The sequence below is a fragment of the Micromesistius poutassou genome (assembly GCF_964030765.1).
Source record: "Micromesistius poutassou genome assembly, chromosome: 13".
Taxonomy (NCBI): Eukaryota; Metazoa; Chordata; class Actinopteri; order Gadiformes; family Gadidae; genus Micromesistius; species Micromesistius poutassou.
The window spans coordinates 159958-182211 of record NC_140283.1 but is presented as its reverse complement, the minus strand read 5'-3'; the positions used below and the strand labels follow the sequence as shown (position 1 = coordinate 182211).

At 45.5% G+C, this 22254-nt stretch overlaps 1 protein-coding gene across 1 annotated transcript in view; it reads right to left on the bottom strand.

The window, feature by feature from the left end:
• mrpl23 (mitochondrial ribosomal protein L23) overlaps positions 1-21510 on the bottom strand; it is a 65358-nt gene extending 43848 nt beyond the window's left edge. Inside the window, exons 1-3 of the mRNA XM_084476778.1 lie at positions 21410-21510; positions 20911-21033; positions 10865-10947 (exon numbers count right to left, since the gene is read on the bottom strand). Of these exons, the coding sequence (XP_084332904.1) occupies positions 10865-10947; positions 20911-21033; positions 21410-21429 (226 nt within the window). The 5' untranslated portion in view covers positions 21430-21510. The remainder of the gene's footprint in view (positions 1-10864; positions 10948-20910; positions 21034-21409) is intronic.
• Positions 21511-22254: the final 744 nt, after the last annotated feature.

Here is a 22254-nt window from a genome sequence, read left to right as displayed (position 1 = left end):
ATGCAGACAATGGGCTGCGATGTGGCCATCTCCATATTCAAATGAGAACCAAGCTTCATGTTCCATCAGTTGAACACATCTGAAAATACAGCTCCCTCTTACAGTCATCTCCTGGAGACCCTCCACCTCTACCTTGGGTGTTTCGTTGCATCCGATTCTGGTTCAGAGAGTGAATAAACTTCCTTGGGTCTCAGTTACACTTTTTCAGTTGCTTTCTTGCTCAGATTGGCATCAATTTAATCTGGGTCCTCATCACAAGTTGACAGGCTATAGACTGTGTGCATATGAACCACAGCTTCAGCCTTTATTAGGTGTTTCCTCATTTGGTTTTGTTGATAATTGATCTTCCTCTGTTCTAAGGAAAAGCAACAACTCTGGAAAGGACGGGGGTGAGTTGCTTATGCGAATCTTCACCGTACATCCCCCCCTGGGAATCAGCTTTGTTTAGTAGTGTGTGTAGTCGTGTATATAGTCAGGGGGTTTGGCACTTAGAAATGCTGCAAAAAGCTCTTCTCCATCTGCTACAATCCCAAAGCAAAATCAAGTTGGGTGACGTGATGCCATCATGCCAAGAACCTTGACTATGACACTAGTGGTGCTCATCAAGCTCCCCAACATCTTCCTGCCTTCCATCTTCCTTCCTGCCATTTCCACAGAAATATTCACTGTATAACAGGTGCAATACTCCATGGTGAATTATCATTATTTAATGTGCTACCAATCCAACACTAACAACGTTTGTACAAAACGATCCACCAGATGTTTCTTGGAGAACACAAACAATACGCTTAAAGCACTGCAGAACAATATTGGAATTTCAGTTGAATATTTGATACAAAACCAATAAAGTCAGACAAAAGCTAACCAACATCTAATCGTTGTCGGTAACTGTCGTATAAGAAGAATGAACCACTCCGGGTCATCCCAAAAGTAATGTTTCATGGGATAGGTGATGCTTACCACAGCATTGAATACCACTGACGGGTTGTGATGGTTTATTTGTTGCATATCAATACTATGCTAAGTCCCCTTGTCCTCACAGCCTCCATCGTATGTGTGCTGTCTCATCAGAGCCTTACTTCCACCTAAATCAAAACGTTTTTTCGAAAAGTAAAAATACATTTCAGATGTGGGCAGTTGAAGTTAAGTTATGATGCATAAACTTAGTGTTCCACAGTGCTGTGACATTTGCAAAGTGACGAATTCCCCTCTTCTGCCCGGCGACAACAGCTTGCTCACGGCTACCATCACCCTCTAAATTGCTTGTTTTCCTTCCACGCAGAAACCGCTCTTTAAAATAGGTTTCCCCGCCGTCCGACAGATCATTATTTTAATCTGTTGGTTTGCTAATTGCTGTAAAAGCACTTGAGACGTGTTTATACGCCCCTTGTGTTCCTGCTAAACCTTTGTTTTAACAGTCTGACACAGTACTAGTACAACATATTTAAGAGTTTGTTTGGATCCAAGAGGACACACACACACAAATGAAGTCTAGAGGAGGGGTGATTAGGACCATTAAGGAAGGCTGGTTTTAAATTTAAATATTAATTATCGAATGCATCATCTACATCAGCGGTTCTCAAACTATGGTACACGTACCACTGGTGGTACGTGATGCGCCACCAGTGGTACGTGTACCATAGTACGCAAAAGAGTTTCCAAAAAATCATTCATTACTACATACAACAACAACAAAAACATAATATCAAAATACTAGGATGAATGGAAATACGTTAACCAAGAGATCATTAAAAATGGAGTTTAAAATAAGTTTTGCCTTTCCTGTAATATTTTTGTTTCAATATCAGCTGACCACATCACATCAGTGCGAGAAAGTCTTGTCTTCACTTTCCATCATAAAAACAAAATACAGAAGCAGGATTGATGCTGAGCCACACCTGAGACTGAAGCTGACCTCCATGTATTCAGACATCACAGACTGTGTTTGCAGAGGCAGGCGCGCCCGTCTCATGAGGCTTATGGAAGTTCAGTTATCAGCGGGCTGGCCAACTTTCAATATTATTTGTATTTAGCATTACATTTTCAAACAGGTTGTTGGTACACAGTTGTTATTCTTAATGTTTTCACTTGTTGTGTGCATGTGTGTCTCTGTGTCTGTTCTAGTGCTACCACTTTGTACAGCTGACAATAAATAATATATTTTTTAAGACTAAATGTGCCGCCGGCGTGAACTGTGTGTAGCAGAATAGGGCCGCAGGCCTACGCTACTGTAGTTTGTTATATTTTATAACATTGTTCCTAATGATGGTACTTGGGGAGACAAATATTTTCTGAGGTGGTATGCAGTATAAAAAGTTTGAGAACCACTGATCTAGAGCCCCACAACACGACCCTCTGAAGAAGACAATGACATCACCCTTGCATGAACTGTGTGTGTGTGTGTGTGTGTGTGTGTGTGTGTGTGTGTGTGTGTGTGTGTGTGTGTGTGTGTGTGTTGTGTGTGATGGAATTCCATCGAAGTGATTGTTGACGGTTATTTTACCAAGTGCAGCGGGGCTCGGCTCGCTGGCTGCTATTGACGCCATTAAAGATGACCAACCAGTAAGTTCATCTCAGGCCACCTACAGGTGACGCTGTTACCTTGGGAGCTTTTCTTTTAACATGACAAATTAGCAAAACATACAAGGTAATGAATCATGTAGTAATCGTGTGTGTGTGTGTGTGTGTGTGTGTGTGTGTGTGTGTGTGTGTGTGTGTGTGTGTGTGTGTGTGTGTGTGTGTGTGTGTGTGTGTGTGTGTGTGTACACTGCTATAGGAAAGCCCAACACAGGGTTTAGTTCACTTCCCCACCATCAACCTTAAGCTTGACCCCGACCCCAGTAACCCCCCCCCCCCCCCCATCTTCTTTACACACACAGAACTTTCATGCAGCACTCGCAGACGCAAGCACAAATTGTACCACTTCAGGATTGCGGTTTTGCAGCTAGCTATCACATTACAAATCCTGGGGCTGCATGAGTAACCATGGCAACACCTTCCAAAATACCCCCACCACACATGCCACTATGAAGTCTGTGTCTCTCTCTCTCTCTCTCTCTCTCTCTCTCTCTCTCTCTCTCTCTCTCTCTCTCTCTCTCTCTCTCTCTCTCTCTCTCTCTCTCTCTCTCTCTCTCTCTCTCTCTCTCTCTCTCTCTCTCTCTCTCTCTCTCTCTCTCTCTCTCTCTCTCTCTCTCTCTCTCTCTCTCTCTCTCTCTCTCTCTCTCTCTCTCTCTCTCTGAGGGGCTTTCCTATTTCCTCAGTCTTTAACAACACAAACCCCAATAAACAGCGTTAATGGTGGGTCCACACTGGACTTGGCACGCTCTGTGTGTGTCTCCTGCATCTCTCCAGAGGTAGAGGGGCTCCTTACACATCTCTCTCTCTCTCTCTCTCTCTCTCTCTCTCACCCTCAAACTCAATGCCCTTTAAAAATCTCCCAAAACAGAAAAAACACAAAGAGGGTCCAGCAGCCAATCCCAACCCTGACAGCATTAACAGGATAATTGTGTCAGTAACACCCTGCTGCTGTGTGTGTGTGTACTGCTTTGGGAATGTGGCCTGCTGTAAATATTATAACAATAACATGTTTTACTATATGTATTCTGACAGGTATTGTGTAATGTTGTGTCTGCCCTGAGACTGAGATGTAGATGACCAGAACCCTCCAAGGAACTAGAAACCAGGTTCCAGGGACATTATTTTATACCCAGAAACGTCCCTGCTTGGGGGGCCAGAGCTTCCAGAGGTTAGGGATCCTGGTTGGGGGGGGGGCTCAGGGTTCGCAGGGTCCCATTCATCATGGGAATCCAAGGGCATTTTTAAATTAGATATCTATATATTTAAGCAATAGATCACGACAGGCTGTGGTATACGCTCATTATACCACAGTTAAGGGCCGTTGTCCGTCCCGACGCGCAGCGGAGGGGCGGCGACCCCCTTCACTGTGGTATAATGACCGTATATCACTGACTGAAGTGATCTATTGCTTTTATAAAACGGTTACGTAAATATGGCGAAATGAAAGTCATAGACACCCTCAATTTTGAAAAAGCTAGAAAGTCGGAAAAGCATTTTTTTTAGCGAATACAAAAAAGTAGTCCCTCCTGGCTGCCGGCAAAGTGTACGGCGGTTGCTATGCAACACACTGTAGCGTCCTTCAGAGAGAAGGCTAGGCTAAAGACGGTAGCTTGGTTCGCCGGCAATTTAGCCTTCTATCGAGTTCACTCGAACTCGATAGTAGGCTAAATTGCCGACCGTGTGCCTATTGCTTTACAACATTTCCACCCTCTCCAGCAATCAACATGTTTTTTAGGCTTCAGTGAACTACGCTATCGCTTTTATATATACATAAACAACAGTTAGAGTTAGGCGCGGAGTGATAATGAACTCTGTAAACTGAACGGGCGTCATAGCTGTGTGTATACGCTCAATATACAACGGTTGGGAACCAATCAGATCGCTTGATTTAGGCCCCCCGTTTTATAAATATATATATATAGATATATCCACACACACACACACACACACACACAGGGTTCTTCCCAAACAATGTTATCGTAAAATATTTTAAAATATGCATGTCGCGACAAAGACATTTCATTTTTGAAACTGTAAAATTGGTTACAACTTGTTTTATGAATAATGCTTCTAAAAGACAAACTGCAATATCACTTAAGTCATCAGTGATTAAACCCGTCAGAAGATTCAACTTTAGGTCTGGTTCTGTGTTTAACATGAGTTGCAATGGACGGCCCTGCGATGCGCGCCAAGGTCGTGAGCAGTGATGGCGCCGGTGGGGGAGCTCTATTCAGAAACAAAACCACTTCAATTCCAATCAAGACCCTGCTTTTATCAGAAAACTAAAAAGGTGCTTTGTACAGTGGAAAGATTCAAGATTCAAGATTCAATACTTTATTGCCATACAACTCTGTGGCTAGGGATTTGTTTCAGTGTGCTCATGACATCACATAACAAGACCCACAAAACAGGACATAGCTTTGAACATAGCTTTGACAACATTGAACATAATTATGATTCTGGTTCATCCATGCAGTATCCTACCAGGGATCCCACTTGGTACAACAGATAAAGCAGATAAAAAAAGGAATTCCCTACACATAGGACATATCGCTTATTTAAACCTGGTTGTCTGACCAGGCCAAGTGTCAGATGTTTGGTCAAAGTGACTTAATAAAGTGCTTATTAGTGTAAGTGATGTGCAAATCCGCATAGAGTCCAATAATATGTAAATAAATAAATTCATAGTACAGATATATAGTAGCCTTTAAGAAAACCGACAGTATGTAAAAACAGTATAATAAATACATTTGACTGTAATAAATAAATGTGCATGTCATACAGAGCCACTAGAGTCTACCTTCCTGGTATACTGCTGCAGGGATGTAGACTTGTTAAGAATTGTAATGGTACTGCAGTATGTGCTGCTGGACAGTAGAGTTGCCGTACCAGACAGTAACTGAGAACGTAAGGACGCTCTCAGTGGTGGCTCGGTAGAACAGCAGCATCCGCTTGCAGGCCACCCCAAACCTCTTCGATTGGCGGAGGCAAAAAAGCCTCTGGTGGGCTTTTTTGATAATGGCAGTTATGTTATCCTCCCGTTTCAAGGTGGAGGAGATTATTGTGCCCAGAAACATGAAACAGACTACGTGTTCCACCACCGCCCCATTGATGTACAGGGGCTGGGTCTCCTTCCCTCGCCTTCAGAAATCAACCACAAGCTCCTTAGTTTTTGTGACATTTAGCTCCATGTTGTGGTGGGAACACCATTTGGTTAGCGAGGACCTAATTTCTGTAGGCACAATCATCATCCCTAAAAATATAAAAAGTTTCAATGAAATTTAACTGCAGCACTAGCGCTACTCAAGACCAAGCGAAGAAATGCACTATTCTGGATGATAGTTTGCCAGAAAAATATAATACATAAATATATAATAATTGTAATTTGAGTTATATTATTATTACATTATTAGCAGCCTGTTATTAGTAGGTAGCGCTTTTTGATATTGGATGGGGAGGAGAGATACTGGTGGTAAAAGCAGAAAAAATAAAACCTGTGCATTAAAAACATTTTACAACTTAATTAAAGTGAGTGAATCTGTTCAAACGAATGAACATATGGATGGTACATGACAAAGGACATGGCAATACTGCAACAAAGTGGCTAATAGAAGGGTGCGACCAAATTTGTAAGGGTGCTACTACCAAATGAAACATTTAGTGTCACCAGTGACAGCAGTAGAAAATGATAGTCTTGAGGCCTGGGCTTGCAGCTCTGAACATCTGATTGGTTGAGTACTCTAAGCATTTTATTTCAGACATTTCAACATCTGCAGCCGCAAACCAACAGTTTTTTGCTGTAAATCACACAGTCCTCTTATTGCATCCATAGTGGTTTCCTACAATCATATAATAATCGCTTTCTGTTTTATGCGGTGATCATTCATCTCGATAGCAGTTGGTGCTACAAGCCAATGTTTACTTGCACTCCGGGACGTGAAAATCAGTTGAGCAGTTACTTGTTTCCTCCGAAAGAGTGATAGCCTACTTTGGGTTATCGAATCGGAAAACTACCTCAAAAACAAACATCTCCAAAACAGGGATGACTTGAAGAATGCAAACTCATTTATCTCTCATCCACCAACCATTGGGTAGACCATTTTACCCTTGGATTACAAATAAAACTCGCTAATAATTGAATCTTCTAAATCCATAGGATATTTTAGTTATGGATCATAGGCTCATATTCACTGGCTATACGAGGTTGGGAGTTGAATCCATCTGTCCTTTCACTGCCGCTATTCTAACTGTGCAATCACACCAAAAGCGAAGTGAATATTCTACTCAGCGAGTACGCAAGTTTGATCGTGCTAGGGTTTTGAAGAATATTGGACCTCTTGTGAAGGCCAACGTTTCATTCAGCCAATTAATTTTACACCATGGAGGAGATTACGACTATTGTGAGTCTTTACTTGTTGTGGAAGTACCAGAGACATTGGAGAACGCAACGTTGTTGTTTATGGGTTCATAATATTTCATCTAGAGCAAAGTGCAAAGTAGAATCACTCGAAATCTGCCTGAACCAGGTTGTTTGTGCTGCGCCCATAGGCGTCAGTTACGCTGGGGACGCTGGGGACGAGTCCCCACCAGTTTTCGTCAAGATTCATTTTGTACCCAGCACTTAAAAAGACAAAAAACTTTAGTTTAATTATTATGGATTATTACACGGCTCTTCTCAGTGCTGTGGAATGCACTGTTCACTTGCATGGTCCTTTAATTATTGTTCGATAATTGACCGTTGCATAATGTCAGCTGTCAAGGAAAGTGGCTGTGATTCACGTCTCTCGTATCACTCCGCAAGTAGTCCGGTAACTTATCAACCCCAGCATATTTGGTTGCTAAGCAACGTCAACGTCTTTGGCAGACTATTTCTCTGCTGATCAACACTACGAATGGTAATAACAAATGAATTGTAAAAAGACGCACAAAAAAAAGGCGCGATCGGGATTGTTGAGGGGGGGGGGGGGGGGCGCGCCCTAGGATGTTCATGTTTAATAGACATGTTTCATTTGGGCGCCCCCAACACATTTTGCCGCCCTAGGCGATCGCTTAGTTTGCCTATGGCAATCGCCGGGCCTGAGAACAAGCCCCTTCAGGGCGAGACACCTTCGCATCGTGCGGTGTCCGGTCCGCCCTGTCGGGGCTTATTTTCCCGATAATGACCGGCGTTCTGTACATTATCCCTTACTTATTTTTGTATGAGCTGCCAGCCTGGCTTGGACAATGAATGAGGTATTAATACCAATACTCTTTGGCTGGGATGCAATGATGAGGCATCAGACAATCAAGTCATTTTAGCCTGAATACATGAAGGTAAAAAGCACCAGAGCAGGTCGGTAGGACCATGGACACACAGAGCGATCACCTGTTGAACTAAATGGATGTGGCAGGCGACACCACGGGATGCATCTGCAGACCACTGCCACATAAATAAAGGTAAGACGCAATATTTATTGCTTAAGATTTGCTGGTGCTGTGGTGAGGTGTTTTGTGTTTTTTTGCACTCAAGTGGTCGGCTGTTTTAACTCGATTGATGTTAGCCATAGCCACCAAGTAGCCTAACTTATCCATGGTTTGCGTTCGTACAGTGTTGGGTATTGTGGAGATGACGATAGTGGAGTAATTAGTGGAATAATCGTATTGGGGAGTGCATGAGTTTTGGTCAGAATGCCTGATGTAGATTGGATGGATGCGTGTTGTGAATTGAGAACTGCCCATGATGTGATACAGCGTTCAGCTGTGCAACAAATGTTTTGCTTTTTCAATCTGTTTCGACATCTGTAGTGCTGTGTGTAGCCACACGTTTGCCCCTTCACAACTTAAACACGTAGTTAGTTTGCTTTCCTAGCTCCTCTTTGTTTGTGTTGGTAGCTTTCCACTGTCGGTGGAAAAGCGACAATAGTGGGTCATAGAATATGTCCAATGCTTTTTGCTTCCCGTGGGTCGTTTGGCCTCTCGTGGGCTGTTTGGGCCGGCCAATCACGGAGCGGCATGCTTGTTGGGATCGCGCGGCCCCGCATTATCTATCTCAACCGCCCCCCCCCCCCCCCGTCAACAATCGTGTCCGCACGCAACCCCCCCCCCCCCAACAATTACACCCGCGGCCGGTTATAATGCGCAAATGCCCGGGCCGTTTTTTGCTCCCAGTCCGTCACTGAGTAAGCTACATGGGTATGCCGTCTTTCAGAACCTTTCATTACCTGCATTAAAGAGAAAAAAAAAGATTGCATCCTCATTGTACCCAGCACTTCTGAAAATGCACTTTCGAATGCGTCTCTGTCCCCAGCACATTTCAAACCAAACTGACGCCCATGGCTGCGCCACTCATCCACTTGCGTCACAGGTTTTTCCAGCCGAAAATTTGCCTCTATTCTTGTCTTTGCATTGACTTTGAATGTATTCGCATCACACCAAAATCAAAGCTGCGTAACTCGGGGTTGCTTGCATGAACCGCAAACCTTTCTCGCACCGGTGATTCAGCATCAAGGGTAGCATCAAGGTTCAAATATTTTAACTCGAGCCAATGACGAATCTGCATCGTTGGTGCGAGTCATTCGTGCCGCACCCCGACTGCGTTGGGTTCTCAACTCGCACGAGTATAGTTTGTCAACTTGAGCAAACACGCAGCTCAGTTAGCAATAATAATAACAATTAAACAATAAATAAAATTGAAATAAAAACTACATGAAGCGAACTACACTGTCTGTGAGTGTGCACCATTTGCACTGTCCTGTTTTACTTTGACGACTAAACGGCCCAGTTATTGTGGACTGTTGGGAAGACGGAGACGTCCCATGATCTGTTGTATTTTTTTTAGCTTGGAAAACTGCATCGGATGATTATGCTTTAGGTGCAGATGCATGTTGTATTGGCGCATTTAGTTTATACCGTTTTACAACAAATGCGATATACCGGCTCACACAGGTAAAAAGGTTCACCACGGTCATTGGGTTTGAACCCGAAGTGCTCCCACACAGCAGCTCTTGCGTTTGGCTTTGAAACCAATTCCATCTTTGTTTTCAAATCTCAACTAGCATTTTCCCTGGCTTGCTACTCCTCACAGGGCTCTCATGCTGCACTCTGGCAGAGAATGTCTAGGAAGACGGGCGTATAGACGGGCTCTGACTCCCCACACAGAGACCATGCGCTGACACGTGACTGCCACGACTCTGCCACGAAGATCGATGCTCCGGAGTGAAAACTCTTGTCATCCAGTCTCTTTGATAGAGAGAGACACGAGAAGAATTATCGTGAAATTATCATCTCATTTTAGTTTATTGTGCGATTAATTGATTTATTGCTTATCGCGACAGGCCTAAGCTCAGCTCGTTCTTGTGAACGCACAGTAATGCTGCAGAATCAAAAATGAAAATGTTGCATAAGCGCATCAACTGAATCGTATATAGTTGACGCGATTATGTTGGTCTGATTTTTCTCTCCGTATTTCTCCTTCTCCATGTCCATGCCTGATAAAAGGACCTTTCTTTGCCCATCTTCTTAACCGACAACAGGGGGCTGGAGGAACCTTTGAGTCCCTTGAAGTGTTGATCCTGGGACTCAAAGTTCCTGGTCACTTTGGTGGAAACATTGCTCAGGAGGCAATAACCCAGTACAATGCATCTCATTGTGCCTGGGGTCTTTTTATACATTGTCCAAATAAACAAATCAAGTTTAAAAGCGCTGGTCAAGCCTAAAATTGCAAGGGGAGTTAGCAGCACTGCCATACACAGATCATTCTGTTTCTCATTCTGTAATAACTAATTATTCCATTTCAGAGGACACCTTAATCTTTATGGTTAAAGCGCGACTGCAATGTCTTCCAACAAAATACAACCTAACAATATGGCACCTGTCAAACACAACCCATACTGCATTTTCCACCAAAATCAACAGGAGAATGAAACAGTTGCGCACATTTTGAATGGATGTCATCATTACAAAGGACTGTATGTGGCCAGGCATGACCAGGTTGACCAGGTTGCAAAAGATCTAGGAAAAATAAATCAAGGACATGACTGTAAGACCTTTAAGCATAGTGCTGTTAAAATGAATTGGTTCCATCACAATGTACCTGACAATGATTATTTTTGGACCAGAGGATCAACAGGACCAGAGGATCTCAGCTTGACTAGTGTTGACCCGGGTACACGTTGGTATGAAGAACCAGAACGGGCCCTGCACTAATGGCAAAGCCATCCAGTGTTCTCCACAGGCCCATTAGCAACAGATAACCCTGCTCTATAACCAGGTGTGTAACGTACGGTATGTGTTCAGAGCAGACACTCACCAAACTGGATCCTAGTGCGGACCGCTCCCACTGGAACACGGTACACCTTCTCCAGGTAGTTCTTCACATCACACTTAGTCATCCTGTTCAGGGAGAAAGAATGTTGGAGAGGGTTAGAGAGAGGTGTGTGTGTGTGTGTGTGTGTGTGTGTGTGTGTGTGTGTGTGTGTGTGTGTGTGTGTGTGTGTGTGTGTGTGTGTGTGTGTGTCCAGCACATTTCTTTCACATGCACTTCATTGAAACTGGACACAAGAATGACAATCACCAGGGGACAAAGAAAACATTTTCACAATGCATCCTGTTATGGCTTGTTACCTAGAGAACCTTTCCATATCAACCCATTTCCACGCTTTTATTCTGAAAAGCAGGAAGCGGAGGAGAACGTGACTGGTGGTGATTCATCCAATTAGCTGTCTGGATGTATTGATTGCGCCCAATGAAACCCTACACAGGAAATGAGCCTGGCAACAATGCACCAGCTCAGCTAAAGCTAACCACTGGCAGCATCTCGCTATTGATCGGTTCAGTCAGAGGAAGAAAGGCTTTTAACAGCTCAATCAATTTGTCCAATTGGATTACCCGGCTGGAGAGCACTTCCCAAATGCACGACAAAGTGCACTATAGTGGGGTTACGGGCAAAAACCAGCGCCTCCAAAACGCGGTCTGCCCTGCCCGCTGATATGACCGACTAATGTAACACACTTCTGCTGCCTGTTTTGTCAATGGAAGTGGCCGCATCACTCTGGCCTCTGAACGGAAAGAGGAGTTACTGCAAACCCTCTCCTTCATCGCTGAGAGGAGGCTCTTCTCCTCCCATGACCCTCCCACTCTGCTGCCCCTCTGAGGAGCCCATGTTCTCTGTAGAACAGGCTCTTCTCCTCACTCTGCTGCCCCTCTGAGGAGCCCATGTTCTCTGTAGAACAGGCTCTTCTCCTCACTCTGCTGCCCCTCTGAGGAGCCCATGTTCTCTGTAGAACAGGCTCTTCTCCTCACTCTGCTGCCCCTCTGAGGAGCCCATGTTCTCTGTAGAGGGACCACATCTGGCCCTGCTGCAGAGATTAAACCAGTATATTCTATGGATGTTTAGGAAGCACTTTCTAATACATTTTTGATAACCTGAAATATCACAAAAAGTGTTTAATTTTAAACTAAATGAAAAATATTAATAGAAACAGTGATTAATAGGGTCCATAAATACAAAATAAATCAAGAGGATACCGAGGAGGAGAGAAGATGGACAAGACTGGACCAATTCACTTCTCATTAACACACACACCCACGACAGAGACTCAGATAAGGCAGTTAAAGCAACATGTATTTTGACATGTATTTTATGCATCTGGCTTATTTGACAACATTTGTATATTCCTATAAGATCACACATAAAAGCACTTCAGACAAGAGCCAAAAGACGGGCGACAACCAGCAGGAGACAGAGCTGCATCTCTGACCTCCTGCAACCTTTAAGAAGACTTTGGGCACTTACTGTCATTACCTCAGAAAACACAGACTGGCAAATTACTTAATAAAACACTTGGGATACGAACAGAACGCCATGTGTTGGGGAAGGTAGAGGAATGTGCATCACAGCAGCAGTTTGCTCAGAGGTTGTGATGAGAGGAGGGCATGCAGCGCATCACAAATACCAGAGAGACGGAGAGAGACAAAGTGCAGGGGCAGAAAGAGCGAGGGAGAGAGCGTGAGGGACACAGAGGGAGGGACGGAGAGAGCAGGCAGAACGAGAGCGGGACAGAGAGGAGGACAGAGAGAAAAAAGGCAAGGCAGAGAGTGCAGAAGACCGAGACAAAGCGAGAGAGGACAGAGTAGAGAGAGGGGACTATACAAGGAAATTGTTCCTAGAGAGCAGAGAGGGAGATGGGGCTGCTTCTGAAGTAGAGGAGGAGGGTGAGCAGAGCGGGCGGGTTGCCAGGGGTCCGTGAAGCCCCTCCAGGAGGAACCCCCTGATTAATGGCAGGAACAGGGTCTAAACCCCTAGTCTCGCCGGGCACTCCAATTATTCTGCTGCAGCACACACGCACAGGAAGCGATATAGGAAGCGAGCCATACACAAACTGTAGCGCTGCGGGCTGACTGCAGCCGGCCCCGTTCTGTTGACGTACCGACGAGGAGAGCCAGGGTTCAGCTGGCTGCACAGGCCGCCAACATCTCCTCGTCATTCTCAGGAGTGACGACCGTTTGAATGCTGGCCGCCGCCATTTTTTAAAGTAAACACATGAATCTGTACACTCCTTATTTGGAGCAATAAAGGTATAGTTTGAATGACTATTCAGGCCCAGAGCAGATACAGATTTATTTGGGGTTCACACGGCCTGTCCCAACTTGTTGCTACATGTGTGGACATGCCTCCATGGGCTCTGGCGCAAGATGCAGGATTATCTTGCACAACTACACACACACACACACACACATGCGTGTACACACACATGTCTGAGTGCAAGCTAATGAATGTTAAAGCGAGAGAGCAGCACTTCAACGAGACACACTTGGGGGGGAAAAGTGCTCGGTGCCTCCTCCTGTGGTTCACAGCCCATCATCATCATCCCCGCCAGAATAGATGACCTGGAGCGGAAGACATTTCACCGCTATCCTGCCCACCAGAATGGCCCTAAGTGAGCGACCGGGATGAGGGTATACCTCTCTACCGTCTCCCCCACCAAGCAACTGGTGTTATTTATATAGAAACACACATGCAGAGAGGCATTCATCACGGTAACGCAAGCCTGGGTCGACCACAGCAACACCGCCGAGGTGAAGGACAGGAGAAGGAAGCTGACGCAGAGGAAAGGCGCACGGTGTCTGTGAGGGACTGTTACCAAGCAAGTTTGATCATTTGAAACAAGACGCCCTGCACATCCTGGTCAATACGTCCGAGCCCATGAGGTCAACGCCACTGAGTGGGAGGACCAAAGAGCCTTTTAGGATGTCATCGATTAAACTAAATTAATCATATGGGATTGACCTCTTCTCAAATATAAAGAAGCCTTGGGCAATGCCCGACATCCCAAGAACACATCTATAAATTGTGTGTGTGTGTGTGTGTGTGTGTGTGTGTGTGTGTGTGTGTGTGTGTGTGTGTGTGTGTGTGTGTGTGTGTGTGTGTGTGTGTGTGTGTGTGTGTGTGTGTGTGTGTGTGTGTGTGTGTGTGTGCGCAGCAGCAGGTAAAAGGGAGCAGGTCACCCTGAGTCAGGGAGAAGGATGAAGAGGTAAAGTAGGTGAAAGGTGGAGATACAGACAAAAAAAAAAGCCATTAAGGAAAAGACAAAAGCTGCTTTGACGGTGAACAGAGGAGAGACGTATTCTTAGAGAGATTATGCCCTGGCACCTGTGTGCTCCCGTCACAGAGAGCTAAGCCACTGGGAGTTGAATGGGTGGAGGCCATTACACACACACACTCACACACACACACACACACACAACGACATAGTGCAAGTATACAAACACACAAACACACGCATGCACATGCACAAACAGCACATCTCAGGCCAGGCTAGTAGGCTACATATCTCAGGGGGCGGGAGGATTGTTGTTTTAATAAGTGAAAAACAAACTTGCATTCCGACCGTTAGACCGGTAAGTTCGTGAGAAAAGAGAAGGTGTGTGAGCGGCGGACTAAAGGTTTGTATTAACCGCCTGGTTAAGTATCCCGCTAAACACGACACGCTAGCACGTCACTGCTGTGCATTCGTTGCAGGGGCAGCAAACCATCAATCAGAAATAAAACAGCTGCACCAAAGCATGCAAGGGTGTGCATGTATGGTGCATGCATGGGGTGCACGTAGGCGTGCATGGAAGAAATAACGTGTGCATGTATAGGTGTGCATGCAAACTACACAAACTCATGCATTCTGTACCAGGGGAGCTCATGCATGCAGAGGTGAGCTCCACTGTGCCTTTCTTATGCCATGTCATCCTACAACCAGCCTTGATGGATGTAATTAATAGTTTCCTAAACATTTCAGACAGAAAGTGATTACGATGTATTCATGTATGTGCACAAACACACCTTATTTGAATCACAAACTACATTACTCTCTCACACACACACACACTTCAAATATTTTCAGAGATGAGATAGGGCTTTGTTCAAGGGTACAAAAAACATCTCCTGCTGCCTATCACTGCTAATATGGAGCAAAACTTTGCTAGTTGTTTTGATTTTCTGTTGGAGAGCCCTGCCAGCCTTAACCCACTGAAAACAAGGTTGTGGACATGCCCCAAGCTGCCAAAAATCAACACCACTAGCTTGCATTGATAGACTAGGGGGACACACACACACACACACACACACACACACACACACACACACACACACACACACACACACACACACACACACACACACACACACACACACACACACACACACACACACACACACACATCAAAGCGCATTGTGTCGGCGCCTTAATAGTGAGAATGAAAGGAGAGCGCGGCTCCTGACGCACATGAAGGGAGACAAAGAGGAGCCGCTCCTCACTGTGGGGGAACGATACGCCACCGCTACGTTCACACTCACAATGCAACTCGCACACCCGCTCAGCCCCACCCCATGGGGGGGGGGGGGGTAAGAGGAACCTGAGAGCAGAGACAGAGGAGACCCCCCCTCTAACCCTCCCCTGAACAGGATGACCAAGTGTGATGTGAAGAACTACCTGGAGAAGGTGTACAGCGTTCCAGTGGGAACGGTCCGCACTAGGATCCAGTTTGGTGAGTGTCTGCTCTGCACGTATACCGTACGTTACACACCTGGTTATAGAGCAGGATTATCTGTTGCTGTGGAGAACACTGGATGGCTTTCCCATCAGTGTGGGGGGCGTTCCGGTTCTCCATACCAACGTGTACCCGGGTAGCTGAGTTGAGAGTTGAGTTACCTACAGGTAGCTCCACTAAAGCTCCACCTGAGATCACCACAGTGACCTCATTGGACATCGGTGGCGTGGTGTAGTGGTGGGACTCCCATTGGACCGTGTAGTTAACCTACTACCACGCGATGGCATTATGATACAACACCTTGAGAAATGACACTTCTGAATATCAATATGGACGTATTAGAATACATCAGATAACGGTGATAACAACATCACCAACAAAGGCCTCCAACAACTCTGAGACTGCTTTATCGTCAATAATCCAAAGCAAAAGCCAGAAAGAATAGTCAGCGAGTTAACAACATCCTCTGCCCTAAAAACCATCGCAACGCTTTGACGGACAAATACAAAACAAGACACTTCTTGTACTTCTTCCTGCCATTTCCTCCCTGCCCATGAGCACGACGCCCCGTTCCACGTTTCACGCCACGTTCCACCAGCCTGGGAGACGCGTGGACCCCTCTGAGGGACCCAGCCCGACCAGGTGAGGCCCTCTGAGGGACCCAGCCCGACCAGGTGAGGGCCTCTGAGGGACCCAGCCCGACCAGGTGAGGCCCTCTGAGGGACCCAGCCCGACCAGGTGAGGCCCTCTGAGGGACCCAGCCCGACCAGGTGAGGCCCTCTGAGGGACCCGACCAGGTGAGGCCCTCTGAGGGACCCAGCCCGACCAGGTGAGGCCCTCTGAGGGACCCAGCCCGACCAGGTGAGGCCCTCTGAGGGACCCAGCCCGACCAGGTGAGGCCCTCTGAGGGACCCGACCAGGTGAGGCCCTCTGAGGGACCCAGCCCGACCAGGTGAGGCCCTCTGAGGGTCCCGACCAGGTGAGGCCCTCTGAGGGACCCAGCCCGACCAGGTGAGGCCCTCTGAGGGTCCCGACCAGGTGAGGCCCTCTGAGGGACCCAGCCCGACCAGGTGAGGCCCTCTGAGGGTCCCAGCCCGACCAGGTGAGGCCCTCTGAGGGACCCAGCCCGACCAGGTGAGGCCCTCTGAGGGACCCGACCAGGTGAGGCCCTCTGAGGGTCCCAGCCCGACCAGGTGAGGCCCTCTGAGGGACCCAGCCCGACCAGGTGAGGCCCTCTGAGGGTCCCGACCAGGTGAGGCCCTCTGAGGGTCCCGACCAGGTGAGGCCCTCTGAGGCAGTGGTTCTCAACGTGGAGTCATTGCCAGGGGGTCCCTGAAGAGGTTGCTACAAAATAAGTGGAAAAATAAATAAAGTTTTTTTTTTGTTGATCTGATTTATCAAAAAGTTGATGTTGCACTAGGTACATTGTGTTCCAACGTGTTGCTACAGTTAATTCCACACACACACACACACACACACACACACACACACACACACACACACACACGTCGATTTATAGGGTTAGTCCAACTATGATTGGATTATTAAGATATTGAATTGGGTTTCTCATAGTCGAATTAAGACCCCTCGATTATTCGACTGTTAGTCGCATTAAGCATGCATGTACAGATTGGGATTGGATTATGCATTCTGCCCATGCTCGAGATCTTTTTCCAGGGGCCGTGAGCCGGCAGTAGAAGGAGACGATAGTCATATTGTTGTCGCCGTCAGAAAACGAGAAATGGCGATTTATTTAAAAAGGTGGCGCAGAAGATGGAGGAAGCCGGTGAATGTAGTTACCCCTATAAGAATTGTATCCCTGGCATGCATTCAGTAAAGGTAGAAGCACACAGACAATATGCTTCGATTTCACCCAAGGCTGAATTAAAAGTACATGTTTGTAAAAAAAGTACATGTTGTAAAGTAGTAACTTCGGGCACATCTGTCAAAATAAATGTTTTTTTCTCCTGACGTGTTTACGGTCTTTATTTATTCATTGCGCCGCGGCCGAACTGACGGGGGTATTCTCTGACATTATGAATCTTACAGACTGCGTCGGGTTCTCCGACTCTGGTACTTCCACAACAAGTAAAGACTCGTAGTGGGGGTTATCTCGCACATGGTGGGAAAGGAACTTTGGCTTTGACTCTCTGAAGTCCAGATTGAAACGCGACATGGAGGAGAAAGCGATGTTTTCAGTAGACAGCTGTCAGTTCACTTCGGGTCCATATCATTTCTCAGACGCTCCATTGTTCCTCTCAGTTGTATGCGGACTCCTCCGCCGGCAGAGCCAGCTCCGCATACGCATCTGCATACGGCCGAGAGGTCGGAACAATGGAGCGTCGGAGAAATGATATGGACCTGAAGTGAACTGACAGCTGTCTATTGAAAACATCTTTCTCGAATGCCGCCTGAGTTTGTTGTTGCTGGTGACGTAAAGAGGTCAACCGGTGGCTCTATTACCACTAGTTGAAATGGGCACAGCGCCACCTATCGTACTGGGGCATGACATGCAGGCCAATGAATCGAATTACTCACCGCCATGTATAACCGTACAATTGTAGTTGTCCAATTGCGGAGCATAGTCGAACTATGGCTTTAACCGGATTAAGCTGTGCATGTAAACGTACTGATTGATTCATGATTTACCTACTAAAACAATTGCCTCTCAATGCATTGAGTTTATTTGTGCAATGTTATATTGTCTGTTACATCAATGATTTTTGCACTGATTGTTGTCACTGTCTTTCATTGTTATTTGCTTTGATGAATTACCAAATGTCCCAAATCTGTATGTATGTGGCCTAAATTTTGGTACACACATTTCATAAAAAAAACACAAAAAAATCTATCTATATATTGTTAAGTTATGCCAAAATGCAATAAAATCATTATTTAAAGGGGACATATTATACCACCAGGTGTGAGTGTGATTAGTATTGAGTTATGCTGGGTTGTTTTATCCAATCAAATGCTCACCTCACTAGATTATAATAAAAACTCAAATGTATGTTGCTTTGACATGACTTCGTATTAATTATTATTATTATTATTATTATTATTATTATTATTATTATTATTATTATTGTGTGTGCGTGTGCATGTTGTGTGTGCATGTGTATGTGTGCATTATGCATACAAATACTAAATTGTAGTCTAGTATTTGGAAACAAATTTTAATTAATTTATTTGTATGACTGAATGCTAGTTCTATTACCTGCTGAATTATTCAGATCGGGGAAGAGACAAGCGAGTGGGAGAGAGGGAGTGAGGTAAGAGGGGAGAGAGAGTGAGAGAGAGGCAGGTCTCTGATGGTTGGTCCCCAGGTGGGCGAGAGACAAAGAGAACTCTGTGTGATTCCCACGTGAATGCTGTCATTACTGCTCTTCATTAACAGTTGTGCTGCTCCTCCCCACCCCACCCTAGCTCACCCAAGCCCACCCAACCCCACCCTTCCACAACTACTTGCACCGGGACACAGGCCAGCTGGGTACCTGCCTTTCTGGGTTGTGACCTTTCAGTGAGGGGAACAGGACATGGAGAACATACCAGTTTGGGATCATTTCAAATGCTGAAGTCCATTTTCGTCTCAGATTACAAGGACGTTTACATATGCCGGTCCAACCTCATTGAAAACCAGGTTGCACGACTCATACCGTCAGTGGGAGAGGTGGAACACCCACTGGATGAATGAGTCCTGTTGTTTTAGGGTTTGAGATAAACAATCTTAACAAATTCAAATCAATTAATGAATAGTATGTAGTACCAAGTACAACTTCTTTGAAAAAGATAGAATGCCACTGCCTTTGAATGATTTTCTTTTGCAGCAGACATTGCGTCATGCCATTCATAGTGCTGTAGGGATATAACGTTGATCCATTATGCAAAACCTAATTCAGGCTATTGATGTGGTGAGGAGGATTCCAACCTTAAAAACACAGTGCTGATCAATCATATGCGCACCTCTCCTGCCACCAAAGACAACACACCCTTCCTCCCACACCCATTACTGTAGTGTGCACGCACACACACACACGCACCCTACATGTATACAGTGACAACCCAACTACACGTACATGTATTGACACACACACACACACACTTTTTCTTGTTACATTATAGAATATAATAAATAAAATATTATTGATAACAAATAACAGAATATTAGCCCATATTGCATACAGTGCTTGGTATTTTATGTTTGTTTTGAGTTCTGTTGAGTCTTTGAACCAGAGGAACAGCATCTGTTATTATTCAGAACATCTCACCTCCACTGCATCCAAACAATCATCCTGATCAATGTCACCCACCCCAACATAGTTCTGGAGTCCTGAACAATGAGAGCTACATTTGGGTTTATGTGGGGTTGTGACTCCCCCTGGTGGCATATAGGCTTAACTACACACCAATATTGCCAATTTGGAATAAAAGATGGATTTTTACCACCTGGTAACCTTCTGGCGAAATATTTCCAAAAGATTGCCGTCTCAAAACAGTATAGTAGCCTCACTGTAACTTTTGCTTCCTTTGATGAAAGTCTGCAACTGTAAGTTATAGTTATGTATAGCGTTATACAACTTCCATGAAAGGTACAAGTCTAAATATACACGTTTAATAGTTGTACATATTATTTCAAGTACAACTATGAAACTATGAAATAATATGGGATAGGGAAACGTGGAGGCCCAGTCAACAACAGGAACTCTTTGTCATGTTCCTCGAACCATTCCTGAACATGATGCCATCTCCTCCCAAGACGCACATGTAAACGGCCATCCAAATGGAACAGAAAATGAGATTCCTTAGACCAGACCTTCTTCCATTGACCCATGGTCCAGTTCAGACAATGTGCCAATTGTAGGGCCCTTTTTTTTTGGCAGTGGACAGGGGTCAGACAGGGGTCAGACAGGCACTCTGCCAGGTCTGCTGCTACGCAGTCAGCTGCGATGCACGGTGTGTTCTGACACCTTTCTAACAAGACAAGGTACTAAACCCTAAAGAGCAGGAACAGCACTCAAGAACTACCGCTGTGGAGAAGACCCAGGCGTCCAGCTATCACATCTGGCCCTTGGCAAATCCCATCCTTACGCTTGCCCATTTATCCTCCCACCAACACATCAATTTTAAGAGTGTTGACTTTATGACATATATCCCAGGGCTTGATAGATGCCAACGTAACAAGACGATCACCGGTCAATGGTTCTAATGTGGCTGTCTGTTCCCACACTTAGCTGATGGACAGCAGGCCTTCCCCAATCAAGCATTGGAGAATTGTAAGAGGTCATTATCGATGTAATAGTTGAATTGAGGACTCACTCCATGGGGATGCGGAACTGGACGGTGTCTGAGGGTTGCTCCCGGCCGGGCCGCACCAGGGTCAGGGCCCAGTTGGGTCTGAAGAGCCGCAGCTGGGGGTTTCCGAGCTGGTAGAGAGGGTATCTGGGATGGGGACAGAGAGGAGGGGAAGGGGGTCACTAGGTACAGAGGTGCAGAGAACAAAGATAAACTAGGGAACCAATTAAAAACCACTCGGCTGTCCATTTAATGGTGTTTTCACATCATAATATTCAGAACCCAAACTGTTATTTAAGATTAGTAGTTTATGGATTTAAGAGAAGGGATACACTCTCACATCTTCTGTTGATGTGTATATTGCGCTAGTACTATGAATGCTATGAACCAGATACTGAGTGTGTTTACGTTTGTCTTGAGACAAGACTACACCACTCTGATCCAAGCAATGATTGAAACCACTTAACATATGTAACATAAAAACAGGCTAGCTGGAGTAGAAAGTAAAGTCCTCGGTGCTTACATTAGTTTCTTTGCTGCCATGGCTGCGGTGGACGTTGGGACTCTTGCATTCAGGTTGTTTTGAAGGTCTAGTTGATATACTCCATGTGCATTGAAGTGTTTCCGGGTACACTGTTGTGCGCATGCGCATTCGTGGCTGCCTTAATAGCTGCGTTCAAAACAACTCGGAAATATAGGAACAACACATCCATGGGCTGCGGTCTAATAGTATTTTCTGCTTCGGAAGCTTCCTTATTGATTGAAATGGCCAGAAAGTGGTGTTAGCTAAATCCTCTAAATGCTAAGGGAAGGTGCTTCAATGCTTCCTTTCTTATCTCCTTAAACATGGGGTACACTGGACCCAAGGGGATGATGCCGTCCCACAGATCCTCAAGGGGGGCTCGCTGCAGGAAAATGAAATTATCAAACTAATTGGGATTCATACATGTACTGTATGTGAATGGTCTGTGACAGGCGTTGGAGCGGGAGCGACCATTCTCAATGTGACAACCATTTATTTAATCCTATGTGATTGGTAGACTTCATTCCATTTCCATTTCCATCCCAGCCTTGGTAATGAAGTCCTATTGGTCACCGGATTCTCCACGTGTGTCAGCCTACTGAAACAACGCGCACGGAGCGAAGTACCTGAGACGCGCCCATAGTAAAGGTCTCCGGAGGACCGGGACATTGTGGTATTTGCAGACCTGGGGTATTTGCAGACCTGGGGTCTGCAAATACCTCCTATTTATTGAATGACTATAACAACTATGCAGTTACCCATATACAGTTGAAGACTATTAAAAATAACTACCTAGTAGGCTTTATTTTTATTCCATCCTTCTGACGTGCTGAGATGGTATTTGC